The 15,280-nt window shown below is 46.2% G+C and overlaps 1 protein-coding gene across 1 annotated transcript in view; it reads left to right on the top strand.

The window, feature by feature from the left end:
* Nucleotides 1-8,534, top strand: part of LOC135805954 (uncharacterized) — an 8,717-nt gene extending 183 nt beyond the window's left edge. Inside the window, exons 1-6 of the mRNA XM_065320076.1 lie at nt 1-164; nt 2,197-2,217; nt 3,979-4,155; nt 4,402-4,525; nt 5,219-5,331; nt 7,742-8,534. The exon at nt 1-164 is cut by the window's left edge and continues 183 nt beyond it. Coding sequence (XP_065176148.1) covers nt 95-164; nt 2,197-2,217; nt 3,979-4,155; nt 4,402-4,525; nt 5,219-5,273 — 447 coding nt within the window. The 5' untranslated portion in view covers nt 1-94 and the 3' untranslated portion in view covers nt 5,274-5,331; nt 7,742-8,534. The remainder of the gene's footprint in view (nt 165-2,196; nt 2,218-3,978; nt 4,156-4,401; nt 4,526-5,218; nt 5,332-7,741) is intronic.
* Nucleotides 8,535-15,280: the final 6,746 nt, after the last annotated feature.

Below are 15,280 nucleotides of genomic sequence, written 5' to 3' on the forward strand. Positions count from 1 at the left end.
TGCACCGTTGGAGCAAGGTTGCCGACTGGTCTCCGCCGACTCTTCGCCATCGAGTCATTCACGTTCACGATTGTACTGAAGGAATCGGGAAAAAATGAAGTCGCGAACAGTCACTACTATGATCATGATGATGGTCGTTCTACTCGTCGTGCCACTTCTAGACGGTAAGCTTGGACCAAAAATATATCATTAAACAGCAAGTAACCGACTCGGAACATTTGTACGTGTTCTCTTTGCTATCATGTAGACCAACACAGACTCAGTCTACAGGTGCACCGGTGGACATGTAGAGGCGACGGTTCGATACCGGAACGGTTTGACAGCCAAATTTGTATAGACCCAAACCGATGATCAGCGTGGATTGTTCACTCGAAATATGTTTTTGGAAGGAAACTGGCATGTTGAAGTTTGCTATGAGGCCAGAGTCAATCGAACTGAGCCACTCCTTTGTGTTGGCCTATTGCCTCCAAGTTGCCTAATTTTTCGCTTCAAATCAGGGGTGGCTCCAAACCGGAAAGGTTATAGAGTGCACGTCAAATTCGCTCTGAGTTCTGAAATTAGGTAATTGCTATCGCTCCACAACGGCCAGTACAGAGTAGCAATAAGCCTTATGTGTGCTTCCATTAGTTTTCTTTGGTATAAGGTGCTTTATTGGCGAGAGGCGAGCCGCTGTTTACCTGCGACAAGAAGTTGATTTTCAAAAGACGTAAAACTCAAGTCGCAGTGCGAATCAACACGTCAAAAACTCACCTGCTTGGTGTGGCGCGTCTGGTCACCGCAGAGTCATATGAAATTTTCACTTGGAGTAAAACACATCGTAGTCTCACTGTGACATATGTTTTCTAATCAAAATACCAAGAGAGAAAGTGAATATTGAGTCCGTTCCGGTTTGCAACCTATTTCCTATTTGAAACCGTCTCCTCTACAATCATGTAGTCGTACTATTTTTTGTAGTTCCCCTCTCGCCCTGCGTCTGACACAGCCAGGAGTCACACACTCACCACATAAAGAAAATAAATATGCTGTGTGACCCCTGCCCCGCACCCCTTGCCTTTCTACCTTCCCGCAAGCATCCTGTACATACTGTACTGTGGTAACCTGAATATCAGCTATGCGTGTCTACAGTGTGCATATCAGAAAGTCTTAGTTTTTGAATTATTTTTGAATGAGTCAGGGATACCGAATACTATTATAGGGACAACATTTTTTGACAAACCAATACTCAACTTTGATTGGAATGGCAATGAAGTTTGTGTACACTACACAAGCGAATTACCTCTTACCGTATTTCCACAAATGGTAGGCCGGTCTACTATTTTTTCAACCTCGTCCTAACCCGGCCTTATAATCGAGGACGGTCTTGTATTCGAGGACGGTCTTTTATTCTTTCAACCCAGTTTGATCCCGGTCTTCTATTTCTCGCCACACAGTTTTACCCCCGTTCTTCCATTTTCTTCTACACAGTTTGAGCACGGTCTTCTATTTTTTTCCACAGTTTGAGCACGGTCGTCCATTTTTAACACAAGAACAAAGGACGGTCTTTTATTTTTTCAATCGCCCCCTGCCCCGGCCTTGTAAACGAAGAATGAAATCCCCTTTCTTCTCAGCATACTCCCTTTGGTCTAACCTGCCTACTAGCATTAAGACATGCCAGGATATCAGGAAATTCAAAGTCCAGCTTTCCACACTGTCTCATCCGAAGTGATCCCATGTATTACTAATGTGCCTCCCTTTCTTTTTCTCTCCCTATCTCCTTTCCCTCTCTGACAGCATCTTTCTTTTTCTCCCTTTTAGCTTGCCGTGGTTGGCTATCACCTGACCTCTCATGTTTATTGGCAGTCTTCGGACGGGCCAGGAGATGTTAAATAAATAAATAAGGCGTTGTATACGAGGACGGCCTTTTATTTGCGGAAATACGGTATCCGGATTTGCATTTACGACTATTTACATGTTCAATCAGGGGGATTTTGTATCGTTGCCAATGAGGTTTGTCTGGTAACTGCACACTAGCAAGGGTAGACCTGTATTTTCAATCTAGTACATGAACTTCAATTTTACACCATAGCATTACCGTAACTTCAAACAACAGTGATAAACATGTTTCCCTAAGTGCGTGTATTTTGTCTATGCTGTGCATCATCTGCCTGTTATCCAAACGTGTGACTGGTCTACAACACCATTACGGATTGCGTACAGTTGAAGGGGAAGTTACACCTAGTAAGTATATTATTTTACATTATCTTTACTTCAACCATGTTTGAAGTAGACAGTACAGCCTTGGCCACAGCTTCATGCAGAACAGGAATCAGATAATGTTGCCCCTGGGATTGTCTGTGAATGGCTTGTGGAGACCGTGGGAGCTTGCACGGCCTACCAAAAGAACAAATTACCTGTGATTTACTTCTTCTGTGTTGATCAGTGTATTCTAAAATAATGTGCTGTTTTAGAAGCTTGGTGGACAAAATTTCGTATAGTTGAATATCTGAATATTGAATGTTTCAAGGTACTGAGAAATTTAACTACAGACACCAATTCTGAACCCATACTCGGTGAACGCATACACGTATTTTCTCCGTATACAAAAACTTCATGACTTTTTTTAAGGCTGAGCACAGCTCTGGAATTATTCCGTTTGACTTGGAATAACACTCGTGGCTTTGTCAACCTGTTGACAAGCTATATTCAAAGAAAAAAGCAAGTCAGACGAATGAGAAGAGTTTATTCAGAGTCTTCGTCGCTCGTGTCATTGTCAGCTGACAATGCTGACTCCGCATCGCCAACAGTCGCTGCTTCCGCTCGCATTTCGTTCGGATTCTTTTCAGCTGCAGTGATGATCCAACACGGGACTTGGCTACGTCCTCTTCATTTCCAGAGCTGTGTACGAATTGGTGTAGACTCTGTTCAGTCGTTCCAACCCGCGACCTTCATTATGCCGTGAAACGAGTCGCTCAAGCACATCCACAAGCTTCGCCTTTTCTCGGCAGGATTATCCTCCCAGCATTCTACAACGGCTTTGAGGAGGTCCCTGCGATTCCCCTTGGTGACGTAGGAGACGTCTGACTGTAGAGAGACGAAGAAAGCCAGGTCGTCGACATTCCGATCCGGAGTCTGCGCTGGTTCCACGACGACTGAAATGTTCGTCTTGCCGTGCTAGCGGAACCGATTTATGTTCTCACGCTGAGTATGGGGACGCGGACCATAAGTACGAGCCTGGCCAGCTTCAGGGTAGCGAGTGCCGGTGGACTCCGTGTTCCAGCCGCGAGCTCCACTTCGTCACTGTGTCAGTTTCGAGCAAGTAAGTGGTTTTTTTTTCATTTGACTCGTGAGTTCCTGTTGGCAACGTCCTCACACGCATGGCTTCCGTCAGAATCTGTTCGGGATCAACCAAACTACTTATAGCTTACCTCAACATGAATGTGGGTTGTCGATGACAGCCTTTGGCGCAGTTCGTTGAGCAGGTTCTTGCTCAAAAACACCGTTGAAAAAGTCACGACGTTTTTTGTATACGGAGGAAGTACATGTACCGTATTTCCACAAATAGTAGGCCGGTCTACTATTTTTTCAACCTCGTCCTAACCCGGCCTTATAATCGAGGACGGTCTTGTATTCAAGGACGGTCTTTTATTCTTTCAACCCAGTTTGACCCCGGTCTTCTATTTTTCGCCACACAGTTTTACCCCCATTCTTCCATTTTCTTCTACACAGTTTGAGCACGGTCTTCTACTTTTACCCACAGTTTGAGCACGGTCTTCTATTTTTAACACAAATTTGAGACTCATTTAGTAGGCCCGGTCTTCTAATCGGAGACGGTCTTTTATTTTTTCAACCGCCCCCTGCCCCGGCCTTGTAAACGAGGAAGGCGTTGTATACGAGGACGGCCGTTTATTTGCGGAAATATAAGTCGATGTTGAATATCCACTTCTGTCACCCAACATTTCCCCGCTCACTGCCGGGTGTTTCTGTTCATTTTCTGTATAGATGTCCTTACTACAACTCCCCCAACCTCTACAATTGTGTCAGCCACATCGCAGCCTCATCCAATGACACCCACGTCGCAGCCCCATCCACCAACAACACCAGCCACAGCAACTCCGGCACGAACACAAACCACAGGACCAGAGGATGTGGTGTCGCCTTCAGGCTCAACCAGCATGAGTGAGTTTGTTTTGGTGAAACAATAACGTCTTTTGATTTTGGGATCTGGTACGTGTATAGTGTGATGTTTCCAGACCCGCTCACAAGTGTATACTCGCCATAGGACTCTCCTTGCACGGATGTGTGAAGTGTGGATTGTATTAGGGTAGCTAAAAGAGAGAGAGAGATACGGGCTGAACTTGCTAGTATAATTCCATTTATTTTGAACTGATTTCATGTATTTTCTCCTGATTCTTCACCGTGCAGAAGAGGATTCAACTTCAACGTCCCTCATAAGGGCTACTTTTGCAGTCTCTCTTGCTCATCTACTGCTGGCTATTCTTTATGAACTTGTCAGGAATTGTACATGGATTCGGACAATATTTTGTAGGTATGTGTGCATGAATTCCGTAGTGACAGTCGTGATGGACTTGATTTTGTTGGTCAAGCCATATCCAAACCAACCTTCATGCATCTAGCATTTCAGTACAAAGTGGGGTCGGTGCCCTTTTTCTACACACACATACACACACATGCACACACACACACAGTCATACATGCACACACACACATGCCTTGACCTTGACCTTCATACACGTTGCCTTGATAGGTTACGCGGTCCGCCAGGGTAGAGGGGTGGAAGAGGCTGAGGAGCAGCACTCCTGATGGCGTACTAGATGGTGACGTAGTCGGAACTTCCTTTTGCAAGGGCACTCGACCGGGAAGTCGGCCCTTTCCGACACTGTCCTTCGTTTCGTGCGGTCGCACTTGTGTCTGGCCAAGCCGCTGACGCACACACACAGAAACACACACACATATGCACATGCATGCACTGTGACATATGCATAGTATGTATACAGCCCTGTTCATGGTACGACCTGTGCTATTCATATAGGGAAAACCTAATTGTACTTATGCAATTACTCTATTTCTTGTTTGCAAGAAATAATTGCTAGAGAAAGAACTGGACATTTTTCGATTTTGGTGCACGGCTCTTCAGTGCACCATGGTGTACTAGAAGCAGACTCTTGGGCTGCTGAAACTCATTTTGCTAAATCTGTGCTTCTTAAATTTCCCTCTCCAGGGTGTTCGACAGGGAAAGCGTAGTGAATGCCGCAGATCTTCAACTTGATGACTGAAGGGGACGTTCTTTGGTGGCTGTCAAACATGCTTAGCGCATTTCATCTTGCTCAGCTGGTGAGTAAACACTTCGGCATCGGACACAAGCGCACTCGTTTGCGCTACTTTGCAGGGGACTGCTTGCATATTATATTTCACCGTCCAATGGCAAAAGCCAATACAAAGGAGGGAGCGTTAGTCAACCATGCCAAAAGAAAGAGAATTTCTTAGTGGGAGCAGAACCCTCCCACCCACCCGCATTCGTTGGAAAGTTCAGGAATGACGTTGTTGTACTTCTCACTTGCGTGTGATTCTTTTTTTGCATTGGTTCTTTTTCATTCGGCTATGCTGTCCTGAATAGGCTCTCAGCGTCAGTGAGGGGTAGGGAAATGTTGGGGTTATCCGCAGGGGACTTGTTTGGAAATGTCGCTGTTGCTGATGTTTGTATGCTTGTGGTTCTCTTATGGGAAAGCTGGTGTGCCTGTTCACCGTAAGGGTTTTCTGTGCACATTTGGCTCTTTGCGCCACTTATTTATGGTTCAAATGGTGAAATACGGGAATTAAGGATTCGAGTTCAGTGCAAAAACATGAAAATAGAGAGGTAAAGATAGCTATATAATTATGATGATAATCACAATAATTATTGGTTAGCCTGAGGGTCGTAGGCCCGGGCCGAGGGCTAACCTGAAGGAATCAAACAAGCCATAAGGCCCTCCCTGCCATGCACTAACTATTTTAGAACATGATTACATGCATTATCTCACTTTCATGATGCTTGTGTACCCTTATACACTGTATTGGGTAGTTCTGTGGTTTGTGTGCAGAATGAATTCGTGTGGTATGATAGAATGTTTTCTTCTCGTAACTTCACCACTGAGGTCTCTTCTCGTAACTTCACCACTGAGGACTCTTCTCGTAACTTCACCACTGAGGACTCTTCTCGTAACTTCACCACTGAGGACTACCAAAAGTAGAATAGAAGCAAATGAAATGCTGGGCTCTTATTGCGAGCTTCACTCTTATTCATAGCTTTGGAGCTATTTAGGGGCTTCGAGAGCCCCTTTTCGATACCTAGGTACATATGTGGTCTTTGATCTTCGGTTTTTATAGGGTTCCGCCAGCTGTCGATAAAGGAAAATCGTACAGAGTGAAAGAGTACGGGAGGCAAAACCGTACACAGTTCTGAAATGCGTAGCTTTTAGTAGTACACCGTACATTTTATGCAGTGTTCATTGTCTGCACTGTACTATTTATGCGTACAGGAAGTTGTATGAACGTAGAGTATACTGTAAACCGCCCAATATTCGTGTCAATAATTTTTTTCGCGATTTCTTAGAACCAGCGAGTTTGTGATGGCAAAAGTTTGCGAAGCGCTGGGGCCACCTACATACACCCACTGTGTAAGTTTGATTTCACGCTGGTTAATATTCGCGATACGCTCTTCTCGCGAAAATAGCGAACATTAATCCGCCGCGAATATTAGGCATGTTACAGTATTCAGCAGGGTTAGTCCAGGCTTCCCAAGTCATCACGGGCAGCCAGGTTGACGAGATCCATCCACCAGCACGATAGAGAGTGGCAGCATCATTCCTGCGACTTTGTGGATCAGCTAGCCCGATGTGAGAGAGCACCTGCTGCCAAGTCCTCCAAGAAAGCTAGTAGTGCTGCCTCTTTCGCTGCTCTCCGAGACGCTGCGGACCGCCTCTTGGCCCGTCGTATGGATGAGCTGTCCAGCAAAGGCCCCTCTTCCTGGTTCACTGCTCTTCCTCTCAAGGAACATGGTTTCCACCTCTCGAAGCAGGAATTCCGGGACGGCCTTGCATTGCGGTATGACTGGCCTCTCCTCGATATCCCAACGTGCCTGCGGAGTTCTGTTCTCCACTGCTCATGCCATGTGTTGCCCTCAGGGTGGCTTCCCTACAATCCGCCATAACAAAGTCCGTGACATGGTAGGGGAGCTACTCACGGAGGTCTGCCACGCAGGGGCAATCGAGCCTCAGCTAGCCCCACTCTCTGGAGAGGTGTTTACTGCTGCATCGGCAAACACCGCTGAGGACGCCCGCGCTGATGTCCGTGTCCGTGGCTTCTGGACCCGAGCACAGGATGCTTTCTTTGACGTTCGCGTCTTCCATCCTGATGCGGTGTCCTACTCGGCCCAACCACTGGATGCCCTACTGCTTCAGCACGAGTGCCAGAAGAAGCTGCAGTACGGAGAGCGAATCCTCAATGTGAATCAAGGCACATTCAGCCCGCTGATGTTAACTTCTGGTGTTGCCTCCCCTGAATGTGAAGGTTCTTTAAGCGCCTCTGTGGCTTGCTTGCCAGGGCTGATTCCAGCATGCCCTATGCACACCATGTTGCATATGCGCGCTGCAGGCTGTCTTACTTTCCAGTTTCAGCTCCTTCAAACTTGTATCTTTTTCTCTCCCATTCTACACAATAATGCTGTGTATTTGATTCCACTGTGTATTTTACTGTTGATCTACAGGTTGCCAAGCCAACGCCCTGGAAGGCTGTGTACTCGGAGACTGTTGAAAACTAACCATCATAACTACAGCTGTTAGCTGCCCTGCATTGCGGTGGTGAAGCTACTTGGATGACCACATCTCCATGCAAGGCTGCTGTTGCTGGGAAAGTAACTATGGGTATTGAGATCGTTTGTAAATTCCGACATATTGTTCAACCAATCTAGTACATGACTTGCATACTCACTCCACTAGGAGATACTCGTGTTTAAGTCCTATAGTCTGATCTTAGTTCCATGCAATCAGTTTATGCCCTCGTTGTAATCAATGTTGATGAACTGCCTGGTTTCCAAAGCATTTTGCCTGTGTTTGACATTTCCTTTGTTTTGCTGGATCAGCTGAAGTCATGGTGATTAAACTCAGTTTAGTCCAATAATACTGTGCAAGATAAAGTGACTTGCATTGAGGACCATTGCATGCATTCACGTATTACGCACGCAGGCGTAAATATTAATACTGTTGTTGTTATGGACTCGCATGAGCTGATTGTTTAGTAACCGGTGGTGTTAGTTGACAGTATAGCATAACTTTCAGTTCCTTGGTCCTTTCACTGTTGTTGCAAGTAAATCCTACTGAAATCCATGAATAGCAGTTCAGAGGTACTCTAGCGATCACAACAAATAGTACATTGCTTTGTATATTACCAACGTATATGGCCGATTGGTTTGCAGGCCTGCCTGCGAATCATGAGGTCCCGAGTTCAAGACCCGCGCTGGTAGCAGGGAGCGTGTAAAAAGACTTTTTACGCGTGTTGAACTGCGCCGACACCCACGGTCAACTGGGTACTCACAGCTCGGAGTGAGAATAACAAGGATGCAGTTTACAGGGTTATGGGCCGTTACACGCCCGATTGGTTGAGAGACTAACCTCCTCTCCCCTGACTCACTTGTGAGGTCTGCATTCGCCACTAAGGTTAACAGGCATAGTGGTGGCCTGCGGATGCGAAGGCTAGTTTGTGTGTTTCTGAACATTCAAGCGATGCCGACGCGGATCCCGCGAATTATTATATTTGTATATTATGTTCAGTATGTCTGATAGCATTTGCTCAAGCAAATGATACCATAGTGACATTAGTCAATCATCCAAAATAGTCCTGCTGGCCCGGCTTTGAAACCCCATTTTGTAAAAATTGAGGCGCAAAAACACTTCATATTTTTGCCCCTAAATGTGGGAAGGAATAATTGCGTGGGTGACCCAATGGTGTTGTTGTATTCTTTTACTTCAATTCGCTCAGGGCATAGGCAATACTGCCTTCTCACCGGAGAGAGGATTCTCCGATTCCTACCAAAAAAAAGAAATCTGCGATATGAATATGCATGAGAAAGATATGAGAAAAATGAATAATGATTATGTCGGATTTCGATAGTTTAGTTGTGATGCGAGAATTCCCTGACGATTACAGATAAAGCGTTTCTGGAGGCAAATGTCCAGAAAGGATGCGGGAACAAAATACAGCGTTCCTGAAGGCAATGGTGCACATGAATAGAGCATAAGGCAATGGTGCAGAAAAGAGGTGAGAACTTACAAACAAGGCAATCGTGCAGAAAAAGAGGGAACTGAAGAACTAGCGGTTCTAGAGGCTAAGACACAAAGAGGTCGGGACAAGCGACTCAATACAGTGTCAGATGGTGCTCTTGAATTCATCCTTTTGTGATATACATCTAACTTCAGCCGGCAGCTTATTCCAGGGAATGGCACCTTGGAAACGGATGGAGGACCTACCAGCAGGACCCGGAAAGAAGGGGACACGTAAGAGCCATGTCACCTGTCCGCGAGTGGCCCTTCGGTCATGATCTTCTTGAGAAAGTGCGGTTGGGGTGAAAAAAGACGAAAACAAGTGACTTGACAGAGAGTGCAGGCAACGGAATACAAACATGAGGAGCTTTCGCTGAAAAAATCTCTCAATGGTGGACAATGAGAGTCTCTTTCGTAGCGGCTGAGTCGCGATCGGGTTCTGCAGTCGTAGGATTGCTCGAACCACGGACTTCGCCGATCTTTCGAGCCGAGTGAGACCAGCGGCAGACAGCGAGGGGAAGAAGGCGTTTGCGGCGTAGCACATCTTGGCTTGTATCATGGCAACATACCATATCCGGCGGGCCGTGATGCTAAGTGCATCCCCATGCAGGGGTACCACAAGGTAGCATCCTTGGACCAACGTTATTCCTCCTGTACGTAAATGACTGCGAGGACACCTTGCCTGCTGGTGCTGAGCTTGCCACGTATGCAGATGACACGACACTGTATCAGTGCATCTCTGCCACCGCCAGCATATCCGACTCTGCAGCACAACTCCAGGAAGCAGAGGACGCCGTCTCCCACTGGGGTTCCAAGTGGAAGGTCACCTTCGAGCCATCCAAATCTCAGGCCCTCATCATCGACCACCGCAAGCCTCCCCCAGCGTTCCCACCAGTGCTCTTCAATGGAGTGACTGTTCCTGAAGAGAAGGAAATTAAACTTCTGGGCATAGCATTCGACTCGCAACTGTCCTACGCAGCACACCTCCGGGCCGTGGCCTCAAAGGCTGCCCAACGCCTACACTTCCTGAGAAAGGTTGCGCCCCTGTTGGACTCCAGCGGCCGCACGGCAGTCTACAAAGGCTTCGTGCGGCCAACAATGGAATATTGCTGCCTGGTGTGGATGGGGTCAGGTACATCCAGACTGGACAAAATCCAGCACAAGGCACTGAAGGTGATTGGCCCAGGCGCCTGGCTCCCCAGCCTGAAACACCGCCGACTGGTTGCTGCGCTTTCGTTCACGTTCAAGCTGTCTTACCTTCCAACAACAAGCCCCCCGAAGCCCATCCTCCCACCTCCAGCCAATCCCCGCCCAGTGGGTGGTCGATCCACTAGGTTAGCCACGGAGACTGCCCACTGCCACCCGCTCCAGCTCAAGTCGACGCTGCCCGTGCGCATTCGTAGCAGCCTCCAGGGTTCCTACCCAGACTGCATTATTCCCTTGTGGAACAGCCTACCAGCGACCATTCTACCAGCACGGCCGCAACCCAGCCAGCTCCAATCATTCAAAGAAAAATGCAACAAGTATCTGCTGCACCTGAACTGGCAAGCAGCCACCGACGCCCTATGAAACGGTTTAGACCAGTGCCTCACTAGCATCCTCCCCCCCCCCCCCTTACCACAATGTGACGTTATCTTTCACTCTGCTTCTCTCACGACCATCTACCCATTGTCCTTGTTTCTCACTATTATTCATTTCCCCTCTTCCTCCTCTCTACATGGTTTTACTGCATCATGGCGCGCTTTGTCTGCGTAGACGCCGAGACCTTTGAGGTCGGCAGAGCAGCCTGGCCCCGCCACCACTTCTCGCACCTATTCGGGAATATAGTGGACTTTCGTATTAAAAAAAAAAAAAAAAATGTCGCCATAGACGACTTACGGCCTTCGCTGTCTGGCTAGCAAGGTGTTGGATGTGGAACCGCCAGCTCAGGTCGTCGTCGAAAATGACACCAAGGTATTTTGCGGATGACACTGTGGCAAGCTCACCTTCATTGCAGCGGACGCGATCGACTGCATCTTGTCACACTCATCACAATCACATGCACCATACTGCTTGGTAAACAATTTGAGCGTGATAACACTTTCCTTCAGTGCACACAACGCTGGCTTATGCAAGTGTATGAAGATTGCTTCTAAAACGTTTAGCTGCATTATACGAGTATGACTTGCAAGACACAACATCGTGAAAGAAGAATCTGAGTACGACTGACAACAATCAGGGTGACCTTCCACATGCCCGTAAACTGCCGTCTTCTTGACATCCAACTCCAGGTCACAATCACATTCGACGTCACCAGCTCATCACCATCCGCGCCATCTTAGTGGTACTCGTGAGGTCTATATCTGGCCGAAACAGCTTGCTGTAGAGCATTCGGTGTAGGAGACACCAAAATAGTTATCTTCCTAAACTGGCACCCTAGAACTGGAACCCTAGAAGGTGGCGGGTGTGATGGACGATGCGAGCTCCGATGCAGATCCTGATGGGCATACATCAAGCATGAACTATTTCAGATACTGGAAGAATCACCTCGTGTCCTCTGATGGAAAGGTTCCAGATCACCACATACAGGTGTCTGGAATGCCCTCCCTGCGAATTGAGGGTGTTAGATCATTTTCTACGGAACCTTTGCACGCTCTATTCAAAATGACGACGAGTTTGCTGCATCCCTAAAACTAGTTATCTCCTTCTTTTTGAAAATGTCTATAGCGAAAAATATTAGGTTTGATACGACACATTTGTCGCTTTTGGTCATGTCTTGCTGTGCTTTAGTACTGGTTCACGTTAGGCATCGGCGGATTATGCTCGCGAAATCATGGAATTATGCTTCCATGGATTCTCGCATTATGCTCGCAAAATCTTCATTATTATGCTTTGGCACGTGGGGATACATATTCACTTTGTTGTCCTTATGGAGCCTCAAACGTTCGGAAAATTGTGCTTTTTTCGTACTTGCAAGTGGCCATACGTACAACAAAATACATGAGTATCCCCATACAATCGTGTCTATTCATGCTAGAGATCAACATGGAAAAGAGAAAACAATACTTCTTATACAAACACACTACATGTCACGCTTCTTGAGTTTTCTCGCACTTGCACCTTTGCTATGTGTATAGGTCACGCATTTTCGCTGTTTACTTTAGCTATCTTCTTCTTTGCGCTGTTTTTACCACCTCCTTACTGTACTTAATCCACTGTTCCTGTCCCTTTTCCCTTGCCTGTATTTCACCTGATGAGAAGGCTTGAAAGTATACTTGTGAAAACAAAACTTTCAAGATTTTCGTAATGAGCCTCAAGAGTTTCCATCTTTCTGAGTATTATCGCATTTTTGTCTCAGAGGAAACTGTTCAATACTTCTTAAGATGGCAATGAACAGAATCAGCTGAAGCGACATGTTACGAAGGTTTTATTGAGATGTGAAGTAGTGATAGACCAAGAAATAACTGTGATGGAAATGTAATGTGAAAAACAATAATAGGAACGATGAAAAATATAAACATGCATCGAACTAGCTTTCTCACAACGTTCATCAGGAAGCATTGTTGTACTAATTAGCAAATTGCAACACAGATTACTATAAAGGACCAATAGTGATATTATAAAACCTAAACAATGCTAAGAAGGTATCACAAGGTATTCTTGAACGATACCATGTGCGTGAAAGGTAACAATCGAACATTCCAAGGGGACAAAATTCAAGTATGAAACAACACTAATGACAAAATTCTGGCCCAACACGGCCAGACAAACACAACATTCTACTTGGTGTCTGCAGCATCAGCATTAGCAACAGCCGTGACGGTAGTCGATGGTGACTTGACAGCAAAGCCGACACCACAGTCCATCAATACCGGTATCACAGGTCGTGGCAAATTCAAGAAGGCTCTGCCTCCTCAACAAATGCCAGGCATACGCCCCCTGCCGGATCCACCACCTTCTGACCAAACCTTACCATCGTCAATATCGGAGCAGACTACAACAACAACTTCTCAAAGACCAAGACGTTCAACAGCTAATTACAGTATGAACTATGATACCGGCAAACAACAACGACAAAGGAGGAGACCCAGCGTGACGGCAACAGTGGATGTGACCGCCAACGATGAGGACGACGACGGAAACGGCACTGACGGAGGAGATTCTAGCAGTAAGTTGAGTGGGGGAGAGAGCGTGGGTTCGGGAGAATGTGAGAGTGAGTGTGGGCGTGTGTTTCGACCTCGTAAGTCTTCTGTGTATAAATCAATTGGTATCTCGTCCTGAATATTGGCAAGTGTATTCTGATTCATATTTCTCCGTTTTGTGTCGTCGTTGTTGTTGTTGTTGCTGTTGCTGTTGCTGTTGCTGTTGCTGTTGTTGTTGTTGTTGATGTTGATGTTGTTGTTGATGTTGTTGTATTCTTTTATTTCAATTCGCTCAGGGCACAGGCAATACTGCCTTCTCACCGGCGACAGGATTCTCCGATTCCTACCAAAACGAGAAATCTGCGATATGAATATCATGGTTATCTGTTACAGTTGAAGGTGTTGGAGACTGTGTTCCAACGCATTTATAACCCTGGCCTTTGTGTTCAAAAGGAGAGTGTTATCTTTTTGAAATTGTTCAACCAGTATTTGTCTGGCCGTGTTGGGCCAGAAATTTGTCACTAGTGTTGTTTCATACTTGAATTTTGTCCCCTTGGAATGTTCGATTGTTACCTTTCACGCACATGGTATCGTTCAAGAATACCTTGTGATACCTTTTTGGCATTGTTTAGGTGTTATCATATCACTATTGATCCTACCTAACTGCAGAGGAAACAACTAAACACAGGAAGGGAGCACCTCGGTCCTGCCTGGTAACCACCCTTCAGCGAGACTGCAAGCTAACTGCAGTTGCACTGAAGACGAATCGACACCTAGACACGCTCCGGGACTTTGCGGCCGATCGAACGAGATGGGGCAACATCTGCTCGGCCATCACATGAACATATGGACTGTCTTACGTGTGTGGACGGTGCTTGTGCTCACTACTATATCAGGGTCTACAGGCATCCGAAGCACTGATTGTATCTGTATTATTTTGTACTCAATGTATGCAACACTATTATCTCCACCTCACCATGTTTTTATTTTTGTTTATGTTTTTCACTCCATTGTCGTGAGTTCCCCTTGGGAACGGATACGAGAATAAAAATAAAAATTGATTCTTTAGAGTAATCTGTGTTGCAATTTTGTGAATTCGTACAACGATGCTTCCTGATTAGCCCTTTCCCAAAGATGCTCGCCACTTTTTTCGCAACTTTTCGTTGTTTTGGAAGAAATTGCAACTTTCGCAACTATAGCAACTTTCTTCATTTATTATTATTATAGACAACAACACCTCATGGCATGAGAAGAAAATCAGCCAGTACGGGAGATGTGGGTGTTAACCAACCATGGTGAATAAAAGAAGAAAAGTAATGGTCAAGACGGAGAAGCATGGGAGGGACAGGTGATGGTGAATCTAGTGAGCAGATTTAAATGCGTCCAGGGTACTGGCATTGCGCGTAGTAGCGGGCAGCGCAAGCCAAGCAGAGTAAGCAACAAAGAGTGGAGAGCGTACAAGGGAGGACATTTTAGCCAAGGGGAGGGCAACAGAGCATCTTGTCTGGGAGCCATCTGTGATTCGGAACCAGTTATACACGTTAAGATGAGGAGGATGTAGAGCTAGTTTAAATTTGTGAGCAAAAGTGCAAATTAATTTTTGACGGTGGGTCGACAGTGGGCAAGCATTTGCAAGGACATACAGGGAAGCAGAAGAGTAGAGAGGGGGTAGACTAAACAGGATACGAAGAAGTTTTCTATGGTGGATTTCGAGACGCTCAGCGAGAACCGAGGACAAGCCACACCAGCTAACAGCAGCGTACATGAAAAGAGGCAGGATGTACAGTTTGTAAAACAAAATTTTACATTTGAAAGGAAGATGGAAACAATGGGGACGTATAACACCTAGGGCAGAGCTTGAACGGC

The sequence above is a fragment of the Sycon ciliatum genome, chromosome 1 (genome assembly GCF_964019385.1).
Source record: "Sycon ciliatum chromosome 1, ocSycCili1.1, whole genome shotgun sequence".
In the NCBI taxonomy this organism is placed as follows: Eukaryota; Metazoa; Porifera; class Calcarea; order Leucosolenida; family Sycettidae; genus Sycon; species Sycon ciliatum.